General features: G+C 42.4%; 2 protein-coding genes across 8 annotated transcripts in view; one reads left to right on the plus strand and one right to left on the minus strand.

Moving 5' to 3' along the window:
- Positions 1-280: 280 nt before the first annotated feature.
- Positions 281-24,767, plus strand: PAQR3 (progestin and adipoQ receptor family member 3). 2 transcript variants are annotated; one of them, XM_040555645.1, is made up of 7 exons: positions 281-605; positions 691-853; positions 1,690-1,845; positions 2,593-2,790; positions 4,045-4,135; positions 4,495-4,639; positions 22,382-24,767. In XM_040555645.1, exons 1-6 carry the CDS (start codon positions 421-423, stop codon positions 4,635-4,637), a joined length of 936 nt encoding a protein of 311 aa, XP_040411579.1. In that variant the 5' UTR covers positions 281-420; the 3' UTR covers positions 4,638-4,639; positions 22,382-24,767. The 2 variants fall into 2 exon arrangements, with proteins under 2 accessions (XP_040411579.1, XP_040411578.1); XM_040555644.1 differs by lacking the exon at positions 22,382-24,767 and adding an exon at positions 5,552-5,874.
- BMP2K (BMP2 inducible kinase) overlaps positions 7,155-25,081 on the minus strand; it is a 103,654-nt gene continuing 85,727 nt past the window's right edge. For all 6 annotated transcript variants that reach the window (XM_040555628.1, XM_040555629.1, XM_040555627.1 and 3 more), the window contains one exon: positions 7,155-12,616. In XM_040555628.1, the coding sequence (XP_040411562.1) occupies positions 11,187-12,616 (1,430 nt within the window). In that variant the 3' untranslated portion in view covers positions 7,155-11,186. The remainder of the gene's footprint in view (positions 12,617-25,081) is intronic.

Consider the following 25,081-nt stretch of genomic DNA (forward strand, 5'->3'; position numbering starts at 1 on the left):
CACTTGCAGGGGGCGAGGCTGACTCTCACCAGCCACCCCTTCTCAGTACTCCGAGCTCTACGCTGCCTGCTTTGAGCCCACATCTCCTGCTTATTCGCTAACTTTGGACCCCTCTTTAAAAAACGTTTGATTTTAAAACGTTTTTCCCTAAGCTTCTCAGCGCTAAGCACCCTTTCTTTTACGACCCCCGTCACGACAGCAGCGCCATACTGCCCCCCCAGAACCCCCCTCACGGGGCCCGGCGGCCGCCCCGCCCTACGTCATCGCCTCGCGCCGCTGAGGCGGGCGGGTTACGGCTGCCGCGAGCCGGGCCCCGGCTGAGGGGAGCGGGGCTGAGGCGCCGGGCGGGCGGCGGTCGCGATCGTCGCGACAGGCCTGCGGGGCGCGGGCCGATGCGGCGGCGGCGGCGGGGCGGGCGAGATGCAGCAGAAGCTGCTGCGGAGCTCGCACTACATCGAGCTGGGCGGCTACCAGTACTGGCCCATAATGGTGCCCCGCGACATTCGCCTGTACACGTACGAGCAGATCCCCGTGTTCCTGAAGGACAACCCCTACATCACCGACGGCTACCGCGCCTACCTGCCCGCCCGCCTCTGCCTCAAGAGGTGAGCGGGGGAGGCCGTCGTGGCGGTGGGTCAGGCCCCCGGGCTGCCGTCCCGGCCCGAGCCCTGCTCTTCTTCTTCCCCGCAGCCTCTTCATCCTCTCCAACGAGACCGTCAACATCTGGAGCCACCTGCTCGGCTTCCTACTATTCTTCGCTCTGGGTGTCTATGACCTGGTGGCCGTCCTGCCGGCGGCAGGTGCCTCCCGAGAGGACTTCGTCATCTGCTTCGTCTGCCTCTTCTGCTTCCAGGTAGCGCGGCCCGGGAGCCAAATTAATGGTGCCCGTGTCCACAGCGGGAGCGCTGCGGGGCCACTGATGGTGCTTCTGCGTAGGGCTGGAGCCGGCCCGGAGCAGGGCAGGCCGAGCTCAGGCCAGCCGTGCTTTAAATTCCGTTCTTTGTAAAGGTAATCAACAAGATCCGTGGTGGAGTTGATTTTGACTTCTTGAATGTAAAAATCAAGTCAGGAGGGCCGAGCATGGTCAGCCTATGACAAAATCTGCAAAGAACAGCCAAGGCTGTACTGCACAGCTTCTGTTGGGTGTGGGGTCCACGTTCACTAGCATACCCGCAGCTGGCTTCAGTTTCTGCTGAAAACAGCAGCCATATTTTGATGCCAGTCTGGAATCACAGCAGGGTTTTTATTCTAACCTTTTACCCAAGATGAGCAAGAGCTTGTGTGCTTCAGATTAAATCTATACTCAGCACCAGTGATAGCACTTCACATCATGATTTGACTGCTGAAGCTCTATTAGAAGACACTACTCCTAAAAAAAGTGTGTACGACCCTGCTCCCGTGTGTACTGGAACCTTTTTGGCCTCGTGCTCTAGGCCACTGTACCCTTATTTTCTTTGCTGTGCAGCCCATGGTTATCAAGTCTTGCAAAGTTTTTTATTTCTTCAGGCCGCTAGAGAAGGTTGGGTTACTTTCCATTGACTACTGGCAGATATCATGATTGCCTACACGAAGTAGTACTGCAAAACACGTAACAAGTTATTTTCTGCTCTAAGCTTCAGAGTTGAAGCTTGCTGTAATCCTTGTAAGTTACCAAGAAATTAATGTGTCCCTGTTTCAACATGTGTATAGGTCTGTATGCTTTGTTCAGTGGGATATCATCTCTTCTGTTGCCATCGTTCGGAGAAGACCAGCCGGCGATGGATGGCCTTAGATTATGCGGGAATTTCCATTGCTATCCTGGGCTGCTACGTATCAGGCGTGTTTTATGCCTTTTACTGTAATAACGTAAGTCTCACTCACATTTTCATATGACATTTAGTTCCTGCGGTCTCACTGCCGTGGCCTGCATGCCTCGGGAAGGGGGTTCATTGCATTGTGTCCAAGTGGCACGTTAGTCAGGAGACAGTGATGGGAACTGAAACAGGTTTTGACACAAGCAGAACTTTGTTTGCAGAAGTGACAGGTAAACGTGGATATTCCTTTCAAGCTGTCAACTGCACATGTCTCAAGACAGCAGTGAAAGTTATAGAAAGTCAGCATAAACTTGACAGTCATGCTTTTGTCAAATGCATGAGGCTGTTTATGGGATGTATCCCCATCAAAACTAATTCAAATGTTTCCAACCAAGTATCTCACATGGGGCAGAAACAAGCTCATTTTGCTTTGGAGTCTTAAACCACGTCCACCTTTGTAACTCCCAGCTCCCTGTACAAGCAGTGCACTGAAAGCACTGAGCAGGTAGTTGAACCAGCTCTCTTAGGCAGGGTTATGTTTAAAATGTTTTAGTGAAGGCAGTGCTTGAAATCAATGTTCTACCAACTGTACCTGAGCAATAGAGTCCCCTCCCCTCCCTTCCCCTTCCCTTTACTTTATTAATAAGAATATATTCATTCAATGCTGTAATTTGTGGTCTCAGAAGTGACAGGACAATGATGAATCATTGCATTTAGTAACGTGATCTTTCTACCCAGAGTTTGCTTTAACATAAGATGAGAAAATATACAAACTTGCTTTTGTTTCTTTTTTCCTCAGTACTGGCGTCAGGTATACTTAATCACTATGCTGGCAATGATCCTGGCAGTATTTTTTGCTCAGATTCATCCCAGTTACCTCACACAACAGTGTCACAGACTGCGCTCCGTCATCTTTTGCTCAGTGTCTGGCTATGGAATTATTCCTACAGTCCACTGGGTTGGGCTCAACGGCGGCATTGGTGCATCTATTGTACAGGTAAAAGAAAATAATAAGGAAAGAAGCATTCCTTTTGCTTTTCACTTGCCATCTTCCCTCAGTTTCTTAGACTTTTGGAAATAAGGGGGATGTAGAGGTAGTGAAAATCTCTTAAGAGCATAGAATTCCTTTGGATGTAACAGTCCAAATGCAAATGCTCAGATTTACTGAAAGTCAGTAAACAGATTGAGTAGATTAAATTTTTACTGATTTAAAACTGCGTTGTGAGAAGGCCGACTGGATACCAAGGCAACTGTGTGCTTGCCTGAGGGGCAGAGCAGTCTGTGCAGGTAGGCCAGGGCGAGGCTTGGGAGTCAGCTGGTGCGTAGGAAGTGGTTGGTCAGGCTATACAAGTGCCTGGGGCTCTCTGCCCCCGCAGTTCCAGAGGAGGAGGGAGCCATAAGACCATTTTCTTCCTCTTCTGTGCCCTGGGCTTGTGGCAAAATGAGTATTTGCCTACACAGCCCTCTGTCTCGTGTGCAAATTTCATTTAACATCACTGTGAAGTTATAAACTATTTTCCCATTCTTGTTTTACCACTTAAAATTATGGTTAAAGGTTGTCCAGCTCTGAAAAATAGGAAGCACAGCACTGTTAAAAGAGGTGAAGTCTGCCCCAAGGTGTAAACCCCAGGAATCATTGTGATTACCCAGCAACCTAATTGTGCTGAAGAAAACCTTTGCTTTTCATGGTAAGCACTAAGAGTGCAAGTACTTAGACTACCCCCTCAAGAAGACTGGCTTCTAGGGTGGTGGTTTAGCCTGGTCCAGAGCACCTGTTGAATCTGGAAGAGCAGCATTTACAAATAAGTGGCTTTAGAACTGGCACTGAACACTGGCCTGCTAAAAATCAGATAAGCAGTAATTGCTACCCCCACCCTCCCCATTTAGTTTTTCCGGGTGTAACAGAATGGTAGATATGGTACTCATTTTGTTTCCATAGCTGACGAAAATGCTCTGCCTCCAGTAATTAAACTGTTACAAAAACCAAGTCATATGAATGGGTTGCTTTCCAGTGGCTAGTTCTTTTTTTTCTTCACAGTCTCCTATGGAGTATTTCTGTGGCCTCCATTCAGTTTTTTTCAAGTTTTGGCATTAGCTCCTCAACTGGACTCTGTTCTATTCAATAGATAACACAGGCAGCCAAGTAAAATTGTTTGGTCTTGCCTTTTGCTTCTTTAAATATAGGTAGAGATTTTTTATTATTTTATTTCTATCTTGTAACAGAATAGAAAAGCTTCATTTTCTTTTGCAGGAGTTTGCTCCGCGTGTACTTGTCATGTACTTCATCGCTGCTGTAGCTTTTCTCTTCTATATTTCCAAAGTTCCTGAAAGATACTTCCCAGGTAGGAAATCCTGTGGGTTTTTTTTGTTTTGTTTTTGTTTTTTTATGCAGTTCAGCTTCCTGCGGTGTTTCAGTCTTGGCTGTTAGTCCCAAATTTATTGAGAGAGCAGGTTGACGATGTTCTACCTTGTGTTCTTACATAGAGTGAAGCTTTGTGTGTATTTGCATCAAAAGAAGTGAGAAGCTTTGTGTGTGTTTGCATCAAAAGAAATCAGACAACTTCTGATCAAGTTTGTTAAAGAACTTACACTGCCTCCCAGCCACCTGAGTGTATAGTGAGCCTCTGAGGAGACAGCTTGCATTGCACGAGTTAATGCCGAACTGAACAACTTAACAGCTTGCCCTTTTTGTTCCCCGCAGGACAGCTGAACTACCTCGGCTCCAGTCACCAAGTGTGGCATATCCTGGCAGTGGTCATGTTGTACTGGTGGCATCAATCTGTAGTGTACATCATGCAATACAGACACAGCAAGCCCTGTCCTGAGTATAGCGTGGACCTGTGAAGGTAAAGCAGTTTTTGTACGCATGGGAACATGATATTTTAACAAGCGTAGGGTTAAGTAATCTTGTTTTTAACACATCACAAGGTGCAATTAACCTCCCTAATCTAATTAGCTCCCCCAGAAAAAATGCTGAGTGGTGTAATACTTTCTTGTACATAAACAAGTAGTTATCTTGATACCTGGCACTCCACTAATCTATGCTGCTGCACTGCAGGAACCTCCAGGAGACTGCATTGCCCTCAGGCAGAGTTTTAGAGCAAGCTGGACAGATGTTTGCCCGGTCCCTTTCAGCTCTGTTTGACAATTGCAGTAGTCTCAAGCAGTTATCAATATTTGTTCCTACATAGCAAGAGATTGCACGGCCTAGCCATGGGCTAGCAAAACCTTGCGCAGCCCTACGAAAAGCCGGGTGACACACAAACCCCTGCTGAACTACCAGCCTCATCTGTGCTACTCTGTCCTCTCAGTGAGGGTTGACCCTCCATGGGCTTGAGCTTGCTCAGAGTGCTGGAGAGCCTGCCTATCAGCAAAGCGCTCCTGGAGGCTGGCAAGGTGCTGTTCAGTCCCACCAAAGCTGCCTCAAGTGGGCTTAACAAGCCCAGCTCCCTCAGCCTTCTTCCCAAGGAACGTGCCAAGGAGATGTGGCCAAGAGCAGAGCAATAGACATTTACCGTCAAGTATTTGATCACTTATCAGGTATGGAGAAGGCAGGATACTACCTTCTTTGCCAGTAGGCAGGAGAGCAGTGCTGTCACTTAAGCTCAGTGTTTCTTTATCTCTCCTCCCAACACCAGAAACCATAAATGGAAAGAACTAACTCTGCATTTAAAATTCAAATCCCAGACTTGTGAGCCTTCCCGTGTGAATATGTATTTTTGTGGGTTTTTTTTTTTTTTTTAAACTTGACCATGAAGCAAGTTTAAAGTGCACTAATGACTACTACTGAAGCCTGACAAGGAACGTGCAATTATAAAAGCCTGTTTCCAGTGTCATGTGAACAATATTTGAAGAATGTGTGATTGTGTATTGAAAGCGTACTGATTTGATGGTTTGCTTTTTTTTTTTTTTGTAAACTAACTACTGTAGCAGTTTTCACTGGATAAGAAAACTGATTGTGAAGTTGTACATTTTTATTATCCTGACAAAATTCCATCAAGCTGCATGATGGTCTTTTATGTAAATACTGAACCTGTAAATAAATGCTGAACCTGTAAAAATAAAATTTATGAGGAAAGGCTGAGAGACCTGACTCTGTTCAGCCTGGAGAAAAGAAGACTGAGAGGGGATCTTATCGATGTTTATAAATACCTTAAGTGTGGGAGACAGAGGGATTTGGCCAACCTCTTTTCAGTGGTTTGTGGAGACAGGACAAGGGGTAATGGCCACAAAATGGAGCACGGGAAGTTCCACACCAACATGCGAAAGAACTTCTTCACGGTGCGGGTGATGGAGCACTGGGATAGGCTGCCCAGGGAGGTTGTGGAGTCTCCTTCTCTGGAGATATTCGAGTCCCGTCTGGATGCCTACCTGGGCAGCCTGCTCTAGGGAACCTGCTTTGGCAGCGAGGTTGGACCCGATGATCTCTCGATGTCCCTTCCCCCCCGCCCCCTACAATTCTGTGATTCTGTGAAATTCTGGTTCGCTGGATGTTTGCTTGGAGTAACATTTTTGTTTTGAATACTGTACTCAAGCATCTCACAAATGACATACATGAATTGCTTCACCACACATTTGGTACCTCCCCAAGGTTTTAAATAAATAGCGAGGCTGTCTCATGACTTACCAAGGCACAGCATGGACTGGCAGGGCATGTATTCTAACTGCACTACACTAACTGGACTTAAAACTTTAAGGCACAAACTTTTAACAGCTATGCTTGTTCACTTTTGCTCAAGCTGAAGCTTCCAATTAAAACGTGGAGTTGCTTGTAACAAAATTAGACTAAAAAGGGCAATAGACAAAGGACAGAATGACCAAGACATGAGCTACAATGGAGTATGTGTCCTGCTACCACTCAGTCTTGTTACAGATTTTGTTCTTTCTTCAGCTTCCATAATAGTGAAATCAGTACAAACAAGCTCCAAAAAATGCTCTGTCAAACAGTTGGCAGAATGGGTCAAATCAAGTGAAAATTATGTCTAAAAGATTAAGTGCAGAACTGAGTCTGAAGTTAAATGGAAACTATACTGAAAGTTTTGGCCACTTTGAAAAGGGACAAAGCTTCAGTTAGTGCCTAGGAATCTGAATGCATCCTTTTAAAACCGTTCTGCAGGAAGGCTTTAAGAGGAAATACTGAAACTAAGAAATAAAAGCAATACATTATCAACAGGTTTTCACAAGTTGAACAAAGATGGTTGTATTACCTGCCCGACTGTCATCTTTAACATGTAAAAAAAAATACCAACAGTAATCTACAGTTACAAAAAGCAACCAGAAAAAGTAGCATTGCTTATAGTGAATAACTTAAAGCCTAAACGTGAATACTTAATCATGCCATGTTTAAGGAGATCTGCAAAGTCACTGTTACCATGTTTGTTTATTTAACAACTGCAGTATTTTATGATGTACATCAGTTTCACAAAAAAGTTAAAAGTTCTCTGTTTAGTGGTACACAAAAAAGCTTTAGAAACTTGAAGTCTAACAAGAAATGGAAGTGTAGTTCAGGAAAGTGCACTTAAAAGCTGAATGCCAGCAATTTTAAAATAGTTTTTATGCTCTTTAATAGTAGGTGATGCCTTAGTCACGGACTTAGCTATACACACAATTTCCTTGATTTTCCTTTCAAAAGAAGCAGGAAAAGTAACTCAGCAGCCACCCTTTACACTTTTTTCTTTTGCAGATTTCACTCATTCGCTCTTCCTAATTCCATCAAAATGATTGTGGCTGCACTGTTACTAAAAATATAGCATGATGTGTGTGATCACGTGTATATTTTATATATACTTTTCATATATAAAAATACACAATATAGTATAAAATACTCCAGATAAACTCTTATTCTCACAGTAGCAAATATATCAACTTATTTTCACAGTACTTAGTTTTACTAACTGGGACAACCAGAATGATTAAAAGCTATTTCCTTGCAAGTTGGTTTTTGCAGGTCCCACGTTACAAGTCAGCAAAAGCAATTACGCACATCTCAAGGCTATCTGAGAGTCTGCAGAGAAACTCAACTTCTAGTTTTTCTTTCATGACCGTCACCATGAAGGACTCCTTAGTACCTCTGACAGAATCTCTGTCCTGAGCAGCCGATTCTGAAAGGTCTATGGTTCAGTCATTCAACACACTGAAAGAACTGTAAAAATTAATTGATATTTTCTGTTGGAAGGGAAGCGTTAGTTCCTTACCTTGCCATCACTGTCTTCACAGACAGTATGGTACAAGTCTGGTCTTTCCAGTACTTCACGTAAGGTCACAAAAGACTCCATGACAAGTGCACAGATGAGCATGCACACACACTGAATACAGGCAAAAGTATACCATGTTCCCCAGCAGTACCATGTTTTGTCTCTGTTGAATCTTAGCTGAATCTTAAACCCAAGCTGCAGACCAAATACAGCATGCCAAGTCAAGCGAGGCATGCTGATCTCTTCTCAGTCAGAAGAAAAAACAATCATTTTCACTTCCGAAACATAAAAATTACGTTTATGCAAAAAGCTGTTTCATAAGTAGAGTACAAAGAGCAAGGTTTATTAAGGCCAGAAGAAAGCAAGCATCATCGGCCCTAACTCATACGCAGCCATTATGCCAGTTTTAGAGTAACTTGGGTTTACGTTTTGCTTTCATCTCCTCTATCAGTTTGTGTACAACCCAACTCCAGCTTTCCTGTAATGAAACCACTTATGAGCCTTCTGTCAAAAACAAAAAAATAACAAAAAAGACAACACCCACCACACAAGGAAAACCTGTTACACTCCTCAGCCTGCATCTCAGGGTCATCAGACAAAAAACAAACCCAACTCCCTCTTCGCTGGATTTACCTGAGGAGTTAGACCAACGCTAGGTCTGTCGGCACACTGCCTTTCCCCTCAGTGTTCAAGGGCGAACCACTGCTGCTCTTAGGCAGTGGTGTTAAGCCCAGTCCCGGTGCACATTGCTAACCCACACCTCCAGCATCCAACGGCTGTGCAAACCCTGATGCTGCTCTTCCACCAGCAAAAGCAGCAGGTCAGTTGCTTGTTTTCTTCTTGTTTCCACCTATCTGCCCCATTTGTCATAATATTCTGTACTAACAAGTGTTTTTAGGCAGGTAAGTAACAGTTCAAAAGGAAACTGTAGGAAGGCAGCTAATAAGCATGCGCATAAAAACAAAATCACAGTTAACCTGAGTATCAGAAAATGCTACAGACTTGGCGTGCGTTTCTTACAGCCTTTGGCATAAAAAAAAACCCAACAGGTGAGAACAGTAGTAATAAAGCCTAAGAAACTCCTGTGCAAATAGAGTTGAAACATTTCTACTCACGTATTCCTAAAAGCTTAAATTCTAAGCCTGAACAGGTCATTCGTAACCAAGCAGAGCTGTAATATTTCTCTTTCACCTTGTCAGAAAAAAATTAATAAAGGAAGATAATGAAAGTGTACAGATATGCATGAGCTAGTTTCAGAATCCAGGACTAAGGGAAACAAACTCACTAGATACGTGAGGCAGCATTTTATCAAACCAGCCCACAAAAGAAAAAAGGGATTTGTTTTTAACATGCCATCTTTAAACAGATATTTAAGGGATCTACCCGGACCCTCACAGATCTCAGAGTGACTGTATAACCAGCAGTAGACTTCAGGAAAAAAAAAAAAAATACACAACCCTAAATATTTCACTTCACCTCCTGCTAAGGCAGGGGGAAGGGAGGGCAGGGAAAAACAACCTTAAACTTTTATGGTCACCATATGTGAACATCTACTTTACATTTACTCTTCAACATTCGGTAGAGCAGGACATAAAGCTGAGACAAGCAGAGGAACCATCTCCTGATACCTCCTCTTTAGGATTGCCACGGAAGCAAGGCAAACTGGGCCGTTCTGATTTGTACTCGCTCTGCGGTCGGTGTAAATGGCTTGACGCAGGCCGCAAGGCAGCGGGGTGCAGGCCCACCTGCACACGACGCAGGAAGGACATCTCTCCAGTGAGCCTGTCCGCGTCCCCTTCCTTCCCAGCAGCTGCCGGCACTGCAGGCTCCAAGCTCTCAGCCACGTCTCGTGCACCTAATGTCTCGGAGGTACTGTGCAGCAGGACAGGAATCCTGCCTGTAAGGCTTCGTGGTGTGAAACGCAGTTTACTGGTACAGTAGCGATCAGCATCTGCAGGCTACCTGCTGCTTACTGCTTCTGGTCTGAAACAAATCCGGTTTCAGATAAGCTTCTTCAAAGCTCAGTGCATTTAGCAAAACTTTCTTATAAAATACACTTAAGTACAATAGCAGATTCATCAGAACTTGAGAACATTAGGTTACAGTCACTTCATAAAATTATTATTGTTTTAAAAAACAACATGAGTTTTGAAAGAATACACGCTTTCTTTGCAATAAAAATCCAAGAGGAAAAGAAAAGGTGTTTTCAGACACAAACCCCACTTTGTAATCAAATAAAACTGATGGTGCATTTCACAGTCAACTGTTCAAGTCATCTGGAATACTCCATCTGTGCCAGATTCTTACTCATGTAAACCAGCCTCTCTTCCCCAGCGTACTGAGTAGTCTTCAAAGTGCTGCAAACACTGGCTGCATCCCTGCCGGTTTACTCCCTACATTCATACTTTCCATTTCACAAACCATTATATTCTCTGCATCTTTAGTTTTAACTCTAGACTTCCAGTTTGCTATTTTACATTAATGGCACTTACTGTAAAAAAATAATAATAATAAAATTGAACATTTAGGCACACAAAAAAATAATCTGCCTCTCAGCTCTGCAGCTGCATAGATGTCTATCAGGTCCCAAGCCATAGCCGCGCTCTGGAATTCTGGGCCACAGCCCCTTGAAGACTTGGCTTCTTTATTTTTATAATTAATAAAGGTAGTTTTCATCCAGGAAGCAAAGACTTGACTATTTCCAGCATATCAATCTGGATATTAGTACGTTTAGGTTCTTGGGTCTACTGCAACCGAGACACAAAGAAGAACCACAGTTCCTCTAGCCTACCTGTATATATGGAAAACCTTTCTCATGTGATCTCTGCCTGTCCCCCTCCCTCCACCTCAGCACATCACCGAGGGCTGAAAAGGCAATGCGAAAGTGCAGAATGACAATATGTTCCAGGGCCAAGAGTCAGTGACAGACACTGATTCACATCTGATTCCTCTTTATGTTCTGGGAGCCATCTGTCATAAAAAAAAGGATGCTCCTGTGGTGTTTTGTTTTTTTCTATTTTTCTCCAAAAAAATGATAACAATTGCTATAATTCTGAATTTCATTGTGCAAGTTGGCCATGCCTTCTTTAACTTGAATAAACTATAGCCCAGGTCCCTGTCAACCAGATAAATTACTCCACTAATTAAAACCACTACCAAGTGACCCCGAGAGGTGGAAGGGGGAACCCACTGGAAGCATTTACTGTTTGGAAGGAAACGGAGCTGCTCCAAAGGGATCCAACTCGAGCGTCTGCTGCTGCTGGCTCTGGGCACTCTGCACAACAAGTTCTGTGAAGGGTACTGCACCAAAGTCATCTGTTTTCAGCCCATCGCCACCGTGGACGGCTCCATGCAAGGAGCTCTGCCTAGGCCTACTAGCCACTACTACTGCACCGTGATCCCCGCAGTTGTCACCAAACCCTTGGTGCTGGGGATGCCGCATCAAGTCCGGTGGGTGGAAGGGTTTGGCTCCAAAAGGATCCAGCAGATTCTCATCTGTCTGCAGGGGGTTGGTTCGATCTTTGCTGTCCGTCAAGGAGACGCTTATGTTCTCTTTGGAGTCCGAGATGGTCAGGAACTCATTGCTGCTCTGGGAGTCCCTGCGGCCTGCTTTCTTGTGCCTGCGGACTCTCTCCGGGGTGCGGTAGTTGGGCTTCAAAGGCTTCTTCGTGGTGGTCGGGGTGCCATGGTGGCGCTTGCCGTTGTTCTTCGAGACCTCCTGTTTCATGCGCCTTTGGCGGGACGAAAGTTTCTGCAGGTTTCGCTGCTGCTTCACCTTTTGCTGCTGCTGACTCCCTGTGATCTCTTCAAAAGGAATCAGCCCGAACAGGTCCTCTTTACTCCCGCTCACCCTGGGGAGAAGGGAAGGCTGAAATGGGGTGCAGCCAAAAACATCGACACCCCGTGGCGAGGTGGGCGAGAGGTGAGCCTCAGTGCCCACCAGCTGGCCATCTTGCTGTGACACCTTTTTGCTGAACGGGGCTTTTGTGAAAACATCAAAGTCATCCTGCTCTTGGTTCAGGCTGGGAAAAGCAGTCTGAGAAGAGGTATTTTTGTCACTCTTCTCTCTTGCTTGAGGCTGAAGAGAAAAAAAGGGCACTGCCCCAAACACATCAAATTCTTGGACGGGGCTCGCCTTGATTACAGTAGTTGGCACCTGAGACGTATGCATTAAACTGGGTTCTTTAACTTCACTGACTCCCACGCCACCTCTGAACCTACTGCTCGAGAGCCCTTTCACAGATTTTTGCTTGGTGCGATCAGAATCAGAGTCAGAACTTTGCTTTTCTTCCTCCTCTTCCTCTGCCTCTTCCTCAGAGTCCATGAGGAGAGGCCGGTGGCCTAAGTTCTCTGGTTCCGTATCGTTGTCATCGTTGAAGTCTCCATTCTCACCTTGTAAGACTTCCTCATCCTCCTGCTCTTCTTCTTCCTCGCTGCTCTTTGGAGAGGGAGGATCAGATTCAAAATCACTCTCTGACTCATCGCCACCTTTTGGCACTTGTCCCTCTGCTGTCTTCCTCCCTGCCCGGGGATCTCTGAAAGCATGGCTCAGTTTTCCAGCCTTGGTTGCAGTCCCGAAGTTATTTCCTTGATTGCTGGATGAGTTATCCATTTGTTTTCCAGGGGAACCTGCAGGTCCGAAGAAAAATGCAGAACAAAACTTTAAATACGCTCCAAAAATCAACACTTATTACACATACACAGTAGCCACACATACAAGGAGTCAATGCAAATATATATTCTGTGAATACTGAGGGAAATGAGCTAAAATCATATCTAATGTTTCAAACGACACTAATGAAATGGATTAATTGTCAGACCTTATAGCTTTCCTTCTCACACTCAGGACCTTTAGAAACAATACTAACAGGTTTTAGCCAGGGACAAACCACTGGGCAAGGTGGTCTGCAGAGCCAGCTTTTCAAATACACTCGTCACCCAGCCACTCCTCTCCGGGGAAAGAGGAGTCAGTGTGCTTGAAAGAAGGTGTTTTTGTTTTTTAAAACATGAACGTAAAAACATAAAGAAACAGCATGGGTGGCTCCATGCTGCTGTCCTGCTGGTGCAATTTCTGTGCCAGCAAACACACCTTGCTGGCAATCACGTCCCTTCTTAATGCTGCCTTTTGAAAAGATTCTCCAAGACCAACCCACTGTCCTAAGGCTGGTACCACGCAGCCAGATACGTGGAAAAATACTGATGTACCCAACACAGTTTCGAATGGGAAACAAGTGCACGACACCCTGTTAGTTCTCAGCCTTTCCTCTCCCAAGCTTTCATTGCACTGGACAATCCTACCCAACATCTCCAGGATAATTAGCTTTCTATATGGCCTATGAAAATGAGCAATTGGGTGACAGAATAAGATTGTACATGTCCCAGCTGTAGGGAAGATTGCATGAGGTCACCACCTCTCTGTCCTGCCCTCATGGTACCAACACCTTACAAGAATTTAACAAGCAAGACTTGGAACCTGCCAACAGCCACAACAAAGGCACGGGCTGTGTTCTGTTCTTTTTCTTTTCCTCAGTAGTATGTTTTGAGGCATATGAAGGGAAAACGGACAAGACATCAATATCTATGGGGAAATAGAATCATAGAATCAATTAAATTGGAAAATACCTCTAAAATGATCTGGCCCATCCTTTAACCTAGCACTGCCAAGTCTACCATTACACCATGTCACCAAGCACCACACCTACACATTTTTTGAAGACCTCCATTCATGGTGATTCAACAGAAATAGCAAAGCAATCAACAGCATAACAATAAAGAAATAGAAATGAAGGGACAAATACATTTTCCAGCATGTCTGAACTTGAAATAATATGGAAGATGCCTCCCCCCCACACACATCCCTGAGTTATAAATGTAATTTGGACTCTTAAATCCCACTGAGAATTAAGCTAGATTGTCATGGCCATTTGTGCATTTGAAGAGGTGTCTCCAGGTGCTTACTCTCTGTGTCAGCAGAAACAGCCTCTCCCTATTAGGGCCTTTCCCATGATTTATGCCAACAGAATTCACATTGTGAAAGAAACATTGGAGGCTTTTACAAGTTTTTTTTTGTTTTGAAGCAATACTTGCTTGGTGTTTGAAAACTATGCTTTGAGCATATCTTTCAGTCCCTTCTAACTTCTAGGGCAGCAATTCAGGCAAAAATAAATTATCCGGTTGGCTTAAGTTTCAGAGAAATGTTTTCTTGTTTGTTTGCAACTAAGATTGATCAGCTCAGTTTCTCCCCAGCAATGAAATCTATTTATTCATTTTGTTCTGACATCTTCATCCCTGATATTTACTAAGAACTAGAGCTAAGAGGACTCTTTCATGGGGCAGTTAACTTTGAAATACTGGGAGCAGCAAAAACTTTGTCAGTACACAAAACATGGCAACAGCACACAGACTAGATAAGCTTGCATAGTGCCACTAGTATGGCACTCATCACACATGCAAAACAAGTTTCACTCTGTGATGAAGCCATGCTGCTGCACGGAGAGGTTTTCATGAGCGTAAGTGACTTTCAAAAGTCTATCGGAAGAGAATGAGTAGGAGGAAAAGCAAAGCAGTTTCAGCTGGGCAAAGTTTATTTGCTCTTGAGATGTCCTCTTCTCTACACCAGATCACACCACAGACATGTAGGTTTGAAAATACCTAACTGAACATGTAACACTAAGAACAGCAATGATAATTCACCTCTTTCTGCACAGAGTAACTACCTCAAATTGGAATGTAGTACTTTGAAGTGAGGCTGTATTACAATCAGACCGAGTATTATGTGGGTACCAGCCTTCAGATGGGGATTAGAACAATGGCAAAACCCAGTTCCTATTCAATAGGCTACCACAGCTGTGCAGCTTTGTGTCTGCTTTTAATTAAGGAATGACAAACGCAGTGGCAATACTGCCTGTATCACAAGACATCTCTCTTCCCCAGTTCACCTACCTTCATACTTACATTGTACCTGACTTCAGGCTTTTGAATTTGTAGAGGCTTATTTGTCAGTGACCAAACCCCTCAACACCATGAGACAAAACTGTCGCGTGCTGCAGGATGTTGGTTTGGCATCCAAGAGCAAATACAGCATGTTGGAGTCTGCTTGTAAGCTTGCAGAGCAGAGAGAACGTTCCTCTCGCTCCTTCATGAGTTAATATCGGCCATCACAATCCTTCTGAAGTCCATGAAGACAGTGCAAACAATTCCTTTTCAGTAGTGGGATTGCTTTAGAGGAACATTAGGTGACACCGCTTATCAATTCCACAACAGAGCCTCTGCTCAGACCAACCTGTATGCAGTCCGTGCGCTGCAACTGACGCTGGGCACATGCACCCAGAGCTTCCTTTTACTTGATGCTAATGTAGGGCTACCTCTCCTGCATGTAAAGTACTCCCAGCCCTCTGAACGGAGCTGGATTCCTAACTGCTAAAGAGCAGGTATTCGGAAAGCCCTCCAATGCATCTCCCCAGCACACTGGGAAGTTATCCCTAAACCAGGCATGGTTCAGGGGAGCACGTGATCGTATGCAGACACACAAGAAAGGTATTATACAGTCAGAACTGCCTAATGTGCATATATTATTGCTTCAAGATATTTCTGACAACTAAGTAACCACGTTGTGGAAGGGAAATACTACCCACGTTGCACTTTGTGGAACCTGAGAACTCTCCTTTTTAACATCAAGACAAGACCTTTATCCTACTCAAAGCTATTTTTGTTGCTACACTCTATTACCACATAGTGGGATAAAAGTTGAGTTATCAGACTATCGCTTTTGAGGTTTTATGACAAATCAGGCTTTCAGTATTAATGCCCTGTGAACACTCTAGCAGGACCCTCTTTAAGATTTCAGCTCGTAGTCAAGTGTAGGAAAGATGCCCATATGTTGACAGCATTTTAAACTTGGAAGCAACATGCTCAGTTCAGAGGTAGCTCTTATCAAATCAAACAATGATAAAGTATGTTACTTTTCACATTCCTGCGAAGGAATTAAACTGCTTCACGATGCAGAAGGCTGCAGAGAACTGGAAGAGAAGCTGGTGGATGCAAAGAAAAGTGGGTTTGCAGAAGCAGCAGATGAAGCAGGAAGCATCACATTCAGCTGGAACCCCCTCAGAAGGGTTATAATCTCTCCTTAGTAGAGATAATATCCATCTACTTAGGAGACCTTCTCCAACTCACCTGTCACTGTCTACTTCCAAGACTAGCCTTAACTGCACATGCATTTCTCCAGGACAGCCAAATCCTCTCTTAAACTTCAATTTCATAAAATCTTCAGCCTTCACGTACCACATGCAGTTGTGCTACTAGCAGCAGGTACAGCCACCCGCAGAAGAGTGCAACAATGCCTTCGTGTTCTGCATTCATCTTGCTCCCACAAGTATTTAGTATTATCGTTTATTCTAAAAAATGTTTTTTAAAGAGAAAAAGCCTATATAAGATCCTGAGCTCTTATGAGAAACAGTTTTTCCCCAACTGCCAAAATGCATCCAAAACATTACTTAAGTAACCTCACTTATACATTACAGAAAACAATAGAAACGAACAAGTCTAACATGTACCTGGGACAATCTCTACTACTTTGTGGGTAGGAAAATGTCAGATATAAATTTAATCATCTCTCATCCACCCAATTCAGTCATAATCCATTAGACCCCTGTTCCCTCAGCACTTCCAGATTTGGTCCAACATATGACTGTATTTTATAAAGCCACATGCAATTTTGGAGGCTGTTTAACTCTTGGAGCTAAGAAAGCATTCTGCTCCATCAATTCATATATGTTTTTTTTTCCTGGTGATCCAAATAAACGTTCATATAATGCACCAAGACAAATTCAAACATCAAAGAAGGACTTCGCAGACAACCTGCTTATGCTTGCCTAAAGGCCATACCAAGTCGAATTTACCTATGAAGATGCACATACCCCACTAAGCAGCCTAAACTAATAAGACACTGGGCACCATGAACATAGGACACTGTGCGTGCTTGGTACTAAGTTCTTATGTCTCTAGCATCAATCCTGGGAACAAGGGATGTTCCTCATGAAAGCTGTTATTAACAAGCTCCATTCACATTGAACTAGGTTCCTGGCCTTCTAAGCTAATGAAAAGTAACATTTTCCCATTTAGCGTTTATTTTTGTTTAAAAATTGCTGCAGTTTCATCAACTCAATATGTTCTTAGGATTGAAAAAGCTGAGGGATGGACGTATGCACCACTTCTTCCTCAAAAATCAAAAATAATTCAACCAGCTTATTACCTTTTGTTCTTGTAAAACAAAAAGCGATCATATTTCAGGACATTTCTTCTTTCACAGGGAAATTAGCATACAACTTCCAGGCCAAGTAAGGTTCTCTCTTCCTATGCTTAGATTTAGACTGGAACATTAAGTTTTAGAAGGTCGATTTCTTCCTTTTTTGAAAAGGAATTAATAGCCATTTTCAGCATTCAGCAGCCATTTTGCTCGTTTGCAATTGCACCCAAACTCACAATAGGAGTTTGCAGTAATCTATTTCACGTATGGATTTAAAAACAAGCTGACCAAAATGACTAAAAACATCAGGTGATTAGGGGCTGTGAGCTGTTTCTTGTTTGCTTCTGGTGTCAGATTGCTTCTTATCTACTGTAATTTTAAATGCTACATATTTGCTTTACCACTAAATTAGAATCTGGATTATTTGGCTGCTTGCTCTAGATTTCCCAAAGGTACAGCCTTCACGTTGCGCTGTAAAACCCTATATCTCCCAAATCCTGCTGTTGTCAGTATTTACTGGAACACTAATGTTAACATAAATGCAATTAGATTTAAAAGGGGAAAAAAATGAAATATTTCTAGGCTAGATAGCAGCAGCATGTACACAACAAAAAACCCTTAATGTTTGCAAATATCTATGTGAGTTTACACTCTGTGCTTAGACCTTTACAGATAATTTACATATGCTGAATACTGTTTAAAAAGTAAAGGGCTTTGGGACAAGACGGGAACCCATAATGGATCTTGCAAAAAGGATTTAAATACTATTTGTTAATTGTTGCCACAGTTACACTCACTGGAAGACAAACTGCAAAAGGACATCAGCAGGACAGAAGAGATGATACCAACAGCTGCTGACATGCTGCACAAATAATTTAAGTCACACAATGTCAGGCTCTCAGCACACCTCTCCGGACAAAACATCAGACAGGACTCAACAATGCATGGTCAGACATGGAAAACAGTTTCACAAATCATATTCCATGCGCTGGTACCAATAATAGAAAGCATTACAGCATCTGTCAGTAGGCACACTTAGAACTGTTACTCTTGCTGACAATACGCAGGTGATTTTGGGAGTCAATCTAGTCTTCAGGGAATTTATATTAGCATCCTAAATCTCCTTCTTGAATCTAACAACCACAATCCCTAGAAGTAGGATGAAGTCAGGAACAATTCATTGAGGGACTGCACTTTCTGGAAACTCCCTTGATAAGCAAATATAAGCAAAGTTCAGTAAATATAGAGACACTGCCTGCTCACGGTGCATGAAGTCCACGTCTTGCTTGCATACTTCAAATCACTCAAGTGAAACGATGAGCACATTACTTCCAGACAGATGCAGAGACATCATGGAAGGTGTTTATAGAGCTAGCAGCAGTATTGGAGTCTCAAGTACTGATTAGTTTCAATAACTCTTGCTATCTGCCCTGGCACTAGCCAGCTTTGTGGCCTCTTGTTTTTGTAAGGGCAATAAGGCTCAGCCACCATGCACTGCCCGCAGCTTTAATGTCCTTGTTGAGCCACGTTAGGAATGGAGAAGCACAAAGGAAAAGGAAGTGCGAGCCTGCATTCATACAAATCCATCTGCCCACTTGAGAAAACTTAGAAATCCTTTCTAGCCGTACCACCATCACAGCAACAGGCAATTAATTACTTGCCTGGTGGCTCATCAGCTTCACACCCCTCATTTCAATGCCAACAACCTCTGAACAGGCTTTCTCCATTTCTAGGTCTTAAACCCTGAAGTTCCTCACATCCACCTTCTCCCTCCTCCCAGTAGGTATCAATGTTAATGCTTTATCACAGCAAGACACTTAATGCATCTTGTACAGAAACAAAATAGGCAGACAGTGACTTTTACAGGGATTAGGAACACACATGCTACAGTCAGAGCACAACATTATTAAAGTTTCAGGATCGGCACGTATGACCCCACGTGCACAGCCTGAGCAAGAAAGCAAGTAGCTTATGTCAAGTGACACTCCTAGCTGCAGCTCCTCCCACTACAGACTTTTCAAGAAAAGCCTTTTAGTTGTGAAATATTTCAGAAGTAGTGACCTGACTGCTCCCACATTTCTGTTTTTCAGGAAACAGCCAGTATCTTGGTTTCTTCTTCATTTTCTATCAAGGTGACGTAAATAAACAGAGCCACCTGCTCCATGCAGGCTTCAGTTTAAGACACTGCTCTTACACCTTTTCTAGACTGATGCAGCCAAAATTTGAAAATGGTTCTGCATGTGCTTTCTCATCTGCAGTGTCTGTGGCTTACTCCCAATGACAGGGAGAAAATGGCAGCAGACCGATGTCAAAACCAGACCAAAGGAACAAAAATATCTTCCATATAGCTGTCAGTTTTAAACCTAGGATGGGAATGATTTTGTTCTAGTGTTTTCAACAACATTTCAAAATCTTTCACTCCTCAGGAAATTAGTAAACTAAATAAATACTAAAAGCACTACAAGTAGAAACTTATTGTGCCAAAAGGGAAAAATTCCCCTGTTAATGACAATTTAATGCTCTGGTCAAATAGATATCAAAAATTAAGTGTTCCATCATGTTGATTTCATGCAATCTTCTCAAACTGAACTGCTGCAAAGACTGTTCAGATGAATATTTATAGAAAAAGCTGAAAAATGTGGAGTAACATCTGTTTGTAATGTACTGTTCAGATTACTACACTTCTAATCAGGTTTGCATCTTGTAGAAGACAATTGTTCTTCGCTCAAATGCAAGCCAGGTGGAACATCTTTAATCATATAAGAAGATCCCAATCTTCAAGGAAATTTTCTGTCCTGATGTTCTTTTTCTAGACATCCGATTATAAGAGGATGAATTCCCTCTAACAACTGAAGTAATTACATGCCTTCTGCTGGTTCATCATTTCAGGGTATTGCGGGAGTGGCAAAAGAGTGGGGCATAAGGGCTTTAAGCTTTCTTTGAATTGGTAACATACTGCCGCCATCATTCCAGAGCAATTTGCCACATGTCAGGCCCAAGGATTACCCGCGTGCTGCAACTAAATCTGCACTATTTCTTTGACAACAGCCAGAGCAGCAGCTGCTGAATACTGTAATGGATTTGCACTGCTTACCACCTTTATTTTCAACAACAACAACAACAAAAAGAATAAAACACTTCTGCCTAGCATCTCTTGCTTAGAAATTCTTTTGAATACTTGCACAGTCTGTGTTGAAGCATGTTAAGAAAAAAGGGTGACCATGATTGTTCTAAGATTTGACTAGAAAAAAAGTAAATCAGTGAAGCATTTTGGAGATGAAAAAGCACACCACTGGCACAGACTGCACATACCATTTATTCTTGCCAAGTGTTAATTATTTCATGCTCCTTTGAAAGTCTTATCGAGAAAAGACATCTGAAGATGATCTTGATACAGGGAAACACCCTGAACGTGCACTCAGCAAATATTAACAATGTCCAAAAGCCATACCGAGGAAAGGTTATGCAATAAAAACATCAGTATTTTCAGGAAGTACAAAAAACAATATGAACCAATTTTAATTGTCAAGTCAACCAAATCTGGAGGACTGCACAAATGCCCAGGCTTGTGCATCTTTGAACACAATTCAAGAATATCAGTTGCCCAAGAAGCATTAACTGATGACATTAGCTCTTCTGTGTTGTACAAGAAGCTGATGCAAGTTACTTGTGTACTCATGGTTGGTATTTCTTGCTAAATGACAGCATGTTGTGCCTCATTTAAGCTCCAGACTGCACCGTAGTCCAATGGCTCCAACGCTATGGTATATAAATTCCTTGTGGTTTGAAACCTCGTTAGAAGCAGTATACAAAATAAGTAACCAAATGAGTAGTCTCTGGCAATTCTTCGTGCTGGAAGAATGCACTTCCCTGGTGCAAAGCAGTGCACAGTAATCATCAGCTACTGCTGCAGAGTCCATTCAGTGACACGTCCAAAACTCCAGACTGTTTCCATCATACTGCTATTAGTGTGCAGTTAGCCCATTTTCTGCCTGATCCGTATAGCTGTGACTATGCGAGTTACATACCACACCACAAAATTGCTCTTATTCCAAGACATACACCATAATGACCACATTAATGAGTCTTTGAGTGCAGGAAATCTGGAAGTAAAAAGGAAGACACAGAACCATGCTTCCTTTTATTCCTGGTCTCTGCACAGTGAACACGCATGCAGTGACTGGAAAGGGATTGCCTATATATGTTTGAAGAAACAATAGTTAGTTCATCAAGAACCACCATGTCTACAGCACAAAAGATGAGCTTTACAAATATCCAGTAGGAAAATTAAACAGACCAGAACTGGAGCTTTATTCCAGCAAGAGGAGCCAGCTCACTGAGGTTCTCCACTGGAGCAAAGCACTTAGTGGACTTAGCTTCAGGTCTGCACTGGGGTGGAAATCCCAGTCAAGGTTTTCCAGCTTCTCCACTCCTTACACAGTTCACTAGCATCATTTTGAGAGTTACTTCAAATATTTTATTACTTTTGTGAATTCCAGTATTAAACTGAGGGAAGCAAAAGGCAAGGCAATTTAGCCCAGTCTAATCCCAGAAAGAATTAGCACACCAAACCGTACTGTATTCAATATATTTGCTTCTTAGAATTTGATAACTGCAGTAAAGTTACATCTGTTCTGAGTTTCAGAAATGCTCAAGATATTGATAAAAGACATGACAAGAGATGCTTAACACACGTGTGAACCAAAAGTTTCCATTCCAAAATGCTGACTACATGACCCAGTTTTTCCACTGCAACCATCCATTGATTCAGGCAGTGCATTCAGGAACTGCAATCTGTTTTCCACATGCTAGGTGTCTGTCCTAACCAACCACTCAGTGGCTATTCAACTGTGCTTCCTCCCTCTCTTTTTAGTAAAATGCTTGCAATGTTTGTTTTGTTTCTATCAGATTCAGTGGTGGAATTCCTTCTCAACATTTTCTACTCCATTCACCTCAAGTTCTAAGTAATTTCACTGAGGAATAAAATAGCGTGTACAACAAGTTTACATGTGGTACTTCCAAAAACACTTTTTGGGACAGAAACCAAGTGCGGATAACACTAAGTGCTTCTACACCATTTTCTGATCAGCCACAACAGAAGAAACCCAACGTGTTTTGGCTAATTTCAGTATCTGTCCTCTGCATAGCCTGCCAAGTGACGCACGTGCTGTTGCTGCCTGTCCATTCCCACCTGAGAAGAATAAGCAGAGGAGCTCTGACAGACAAGCAGCGTGAGACCGTCCACTTCCAGGTTCTCCTTCCCGGTGATCCTTGCAGCAGCAGCAGCCTTAAGTCCACTCTCAGCTCCCCAGGGAAAATCTCAGGGACTCACCACTCACAATGCTGCACAGTCTTTTCCAGGCGAGGTGATCAAAGTTTTAATATTTTAGCCTCTGTACCACCGTTAGCCTTGCATCACCTTCCCAGACACACGTAGATGATAGCACTTGGCTGGAATACCAGCACCTCATATTAAGTTGTTAAGTCAAAAGATGATACATAACTTTTGGCTTCTTTGCAGCTATCTCATAGCAAATAATAGAGATTTAGTCAAATAATTCTTTCAGAAAATCTGTAAACTTCCAAAACACAAAAAATTGTCTGGGTCACTCTACCCAGCTACAGTCCACATACAGTAACTTAAATGAACCTGAGACCCATGTCTCAACAACAACAACAAGCAGAAACAGACCACAATTCCAACCCAAAGATTAATAGAATAGAACACGCCTTCAATAGCAACTCTCGCTGCTTAATGAAGTCAAATTTTTACTTTGTTTTTAATTTTAAATAATCTGTACTGATAACATTAACATTTCATCTTATCATGGATCAAAAAGTCAAAAGTCAGTAGTCAAATCTGGGTGAATAGTGATAAAACACTCCTTATTTGCACTGTAGACACATTACAATAAATAAATGAAACTTTTTCTCTAAACAGATAAAGCCAGCTTCTTCCTCAAATGTTGGAATTGTGTTTGAGATATTAACCACGTTTCACTTCCTATTCAGTCACCTTCCCTCTGATTCCCTGAATGAGATACTCATGAAGATTCTCTCTCAGTTAAATCTCTTACAATAACACAGAACAAGACAGAAAAATAACATTTTACAGCAATGGTAAGAACAAGAGAACATACAAATAATAAGGTTGTTTGTCATTTCTTTTCTAGAAAACACCCACCTAGAAAGAAAATATACCTAAGTCAACATCATTCTTCTTTTCTTAGCTGGCTTACGATACGTGCTTTAAAGACACTTCCAAGAACAATTCTGTGTGGAATTCTACAATTTAGTTTGTAGAAGACATTTTCAGATTTAAACACCTATCAGATCACATTTGTTGGCTAAGCATAATTCACTGTTAACACTGAGCTCTGAGCCAGTAGAAAAAAGCTATTGAAAAACAAGGATTTTTTTGTTCGCTTTTGTTTGTCCGTAACAATCATACATACTAGTTCCAAACCAACTCCAGATTTCTCAAGCAGTGTGTTTTTAGTCCATGACTGAACTTTTGTATTGTTTTGCACGTCAAGAATTAAAGCTCAGATTGAATTTAACCAAGGCAAATTCACATGACATAACATATCGACACCATTCACTGAAGTCTAAGCTGCATTATAAGTACCTTTAAAACAGCAACAATTAGATTTCAAAGGCCTAAGGTGAGAAAATAAATAAAAGTAACTCCTATACATATGGTTATCTATGTGTGGAAGAGCAAGCACTTGATAGTTGCCACTGAAAGTTAAAGGTAACTATTATTGTTTATTTGGCATGTGATTTTACGCTCACCCATAAAACAAACCAACCTCTTTCATGAAGACCATAGGGTAAATGCTTCCAAACTGACAACTATTGGCAGAGCAAATTCTTCACTTCAGAATTGCTTTCACATTGTATTAAAATACTGCACTCTAACAACAAGGCGACACAAAACAACCTTGTCCTCACTGCATGAGCAGAATAAAGAGAAACTAAGAAAACAGCAATAGACTTAATAGAATTAATTGTTCCTGAATTAAGAATTAAATCTTTCTGGCAACAGGAGCAGACAGCAATACAGAGACTTTGTGGTTTTTTATCCCCCCAACAAACTGCCTTCTACAATACAAAAGCATTACCCTGTTAACTCTTCACCATGTATAGTACAAGAGCATTTGTGAGCATTAAACCCTAGCAGATGACCTTTAGGAATGCAAGGTGAAAGCAAAAGTAAACATGGCTGCTAACTCAGGTTGACCCCAAGGTGATTTATTTTAAGGCACTTTACGCTTTTGAAATTAGATAAAAACAGGTAGCAACAGTTATATTAAGGCACCTTTATCCCAACACAAACAGTCTCAACAAAACATAGGGAAGTGTTTAAGTGGCTCCATAAGCAGCTGAAACTCTTCTGACCATTAATTCTCACATAGGTTTTACTTTGCCTCAGGTATCAAAATTATGATTCAAGTACTGATCAGAAAAATGTTAAAACATTAAGTTGCAGGATTATGTAGTTTTACTTTCACAGTCAATGGTCACATACAATGTTATTTTTACTTCCATCCAAGTTAAAAAAAAAAAAAACTCAACTAAAACACAGTGAATCCCACCCCCTCCATATTTACATATGACAAGATGGTATTTCTCTTGTTTTGACCCAACTTTCTCCAAAAACTATTCAATTCAGTGCAGCAAAAGCACACATTCTTAACTTGGCTGGAAAACTGAACTAACGAAACAGAATTATTTAGAAGAAGGCTATAGGAAAGAATCAAAATCTGGTCATAGCAAGTAATTTGCTTTCAGAAGAACTACTGGTTCTACATGAGATTCATACTGCAGTTGTCCAATATATTTTC

This window comes from Cygnus olor, chromosome 4 (genome assembly GCF_009769625.2).
Source record: "Cygnus olor isolate bCygOlo1 chromosome 4, bCygOlo1.pri.v2, whole genome shotgun sequence".
Classification (NCBI taxonomy): Eukaryota; Metazoa; Chordata; class Aves; order Anseriformes; family Anatidae; genus Cygnus; species Cygnus olor.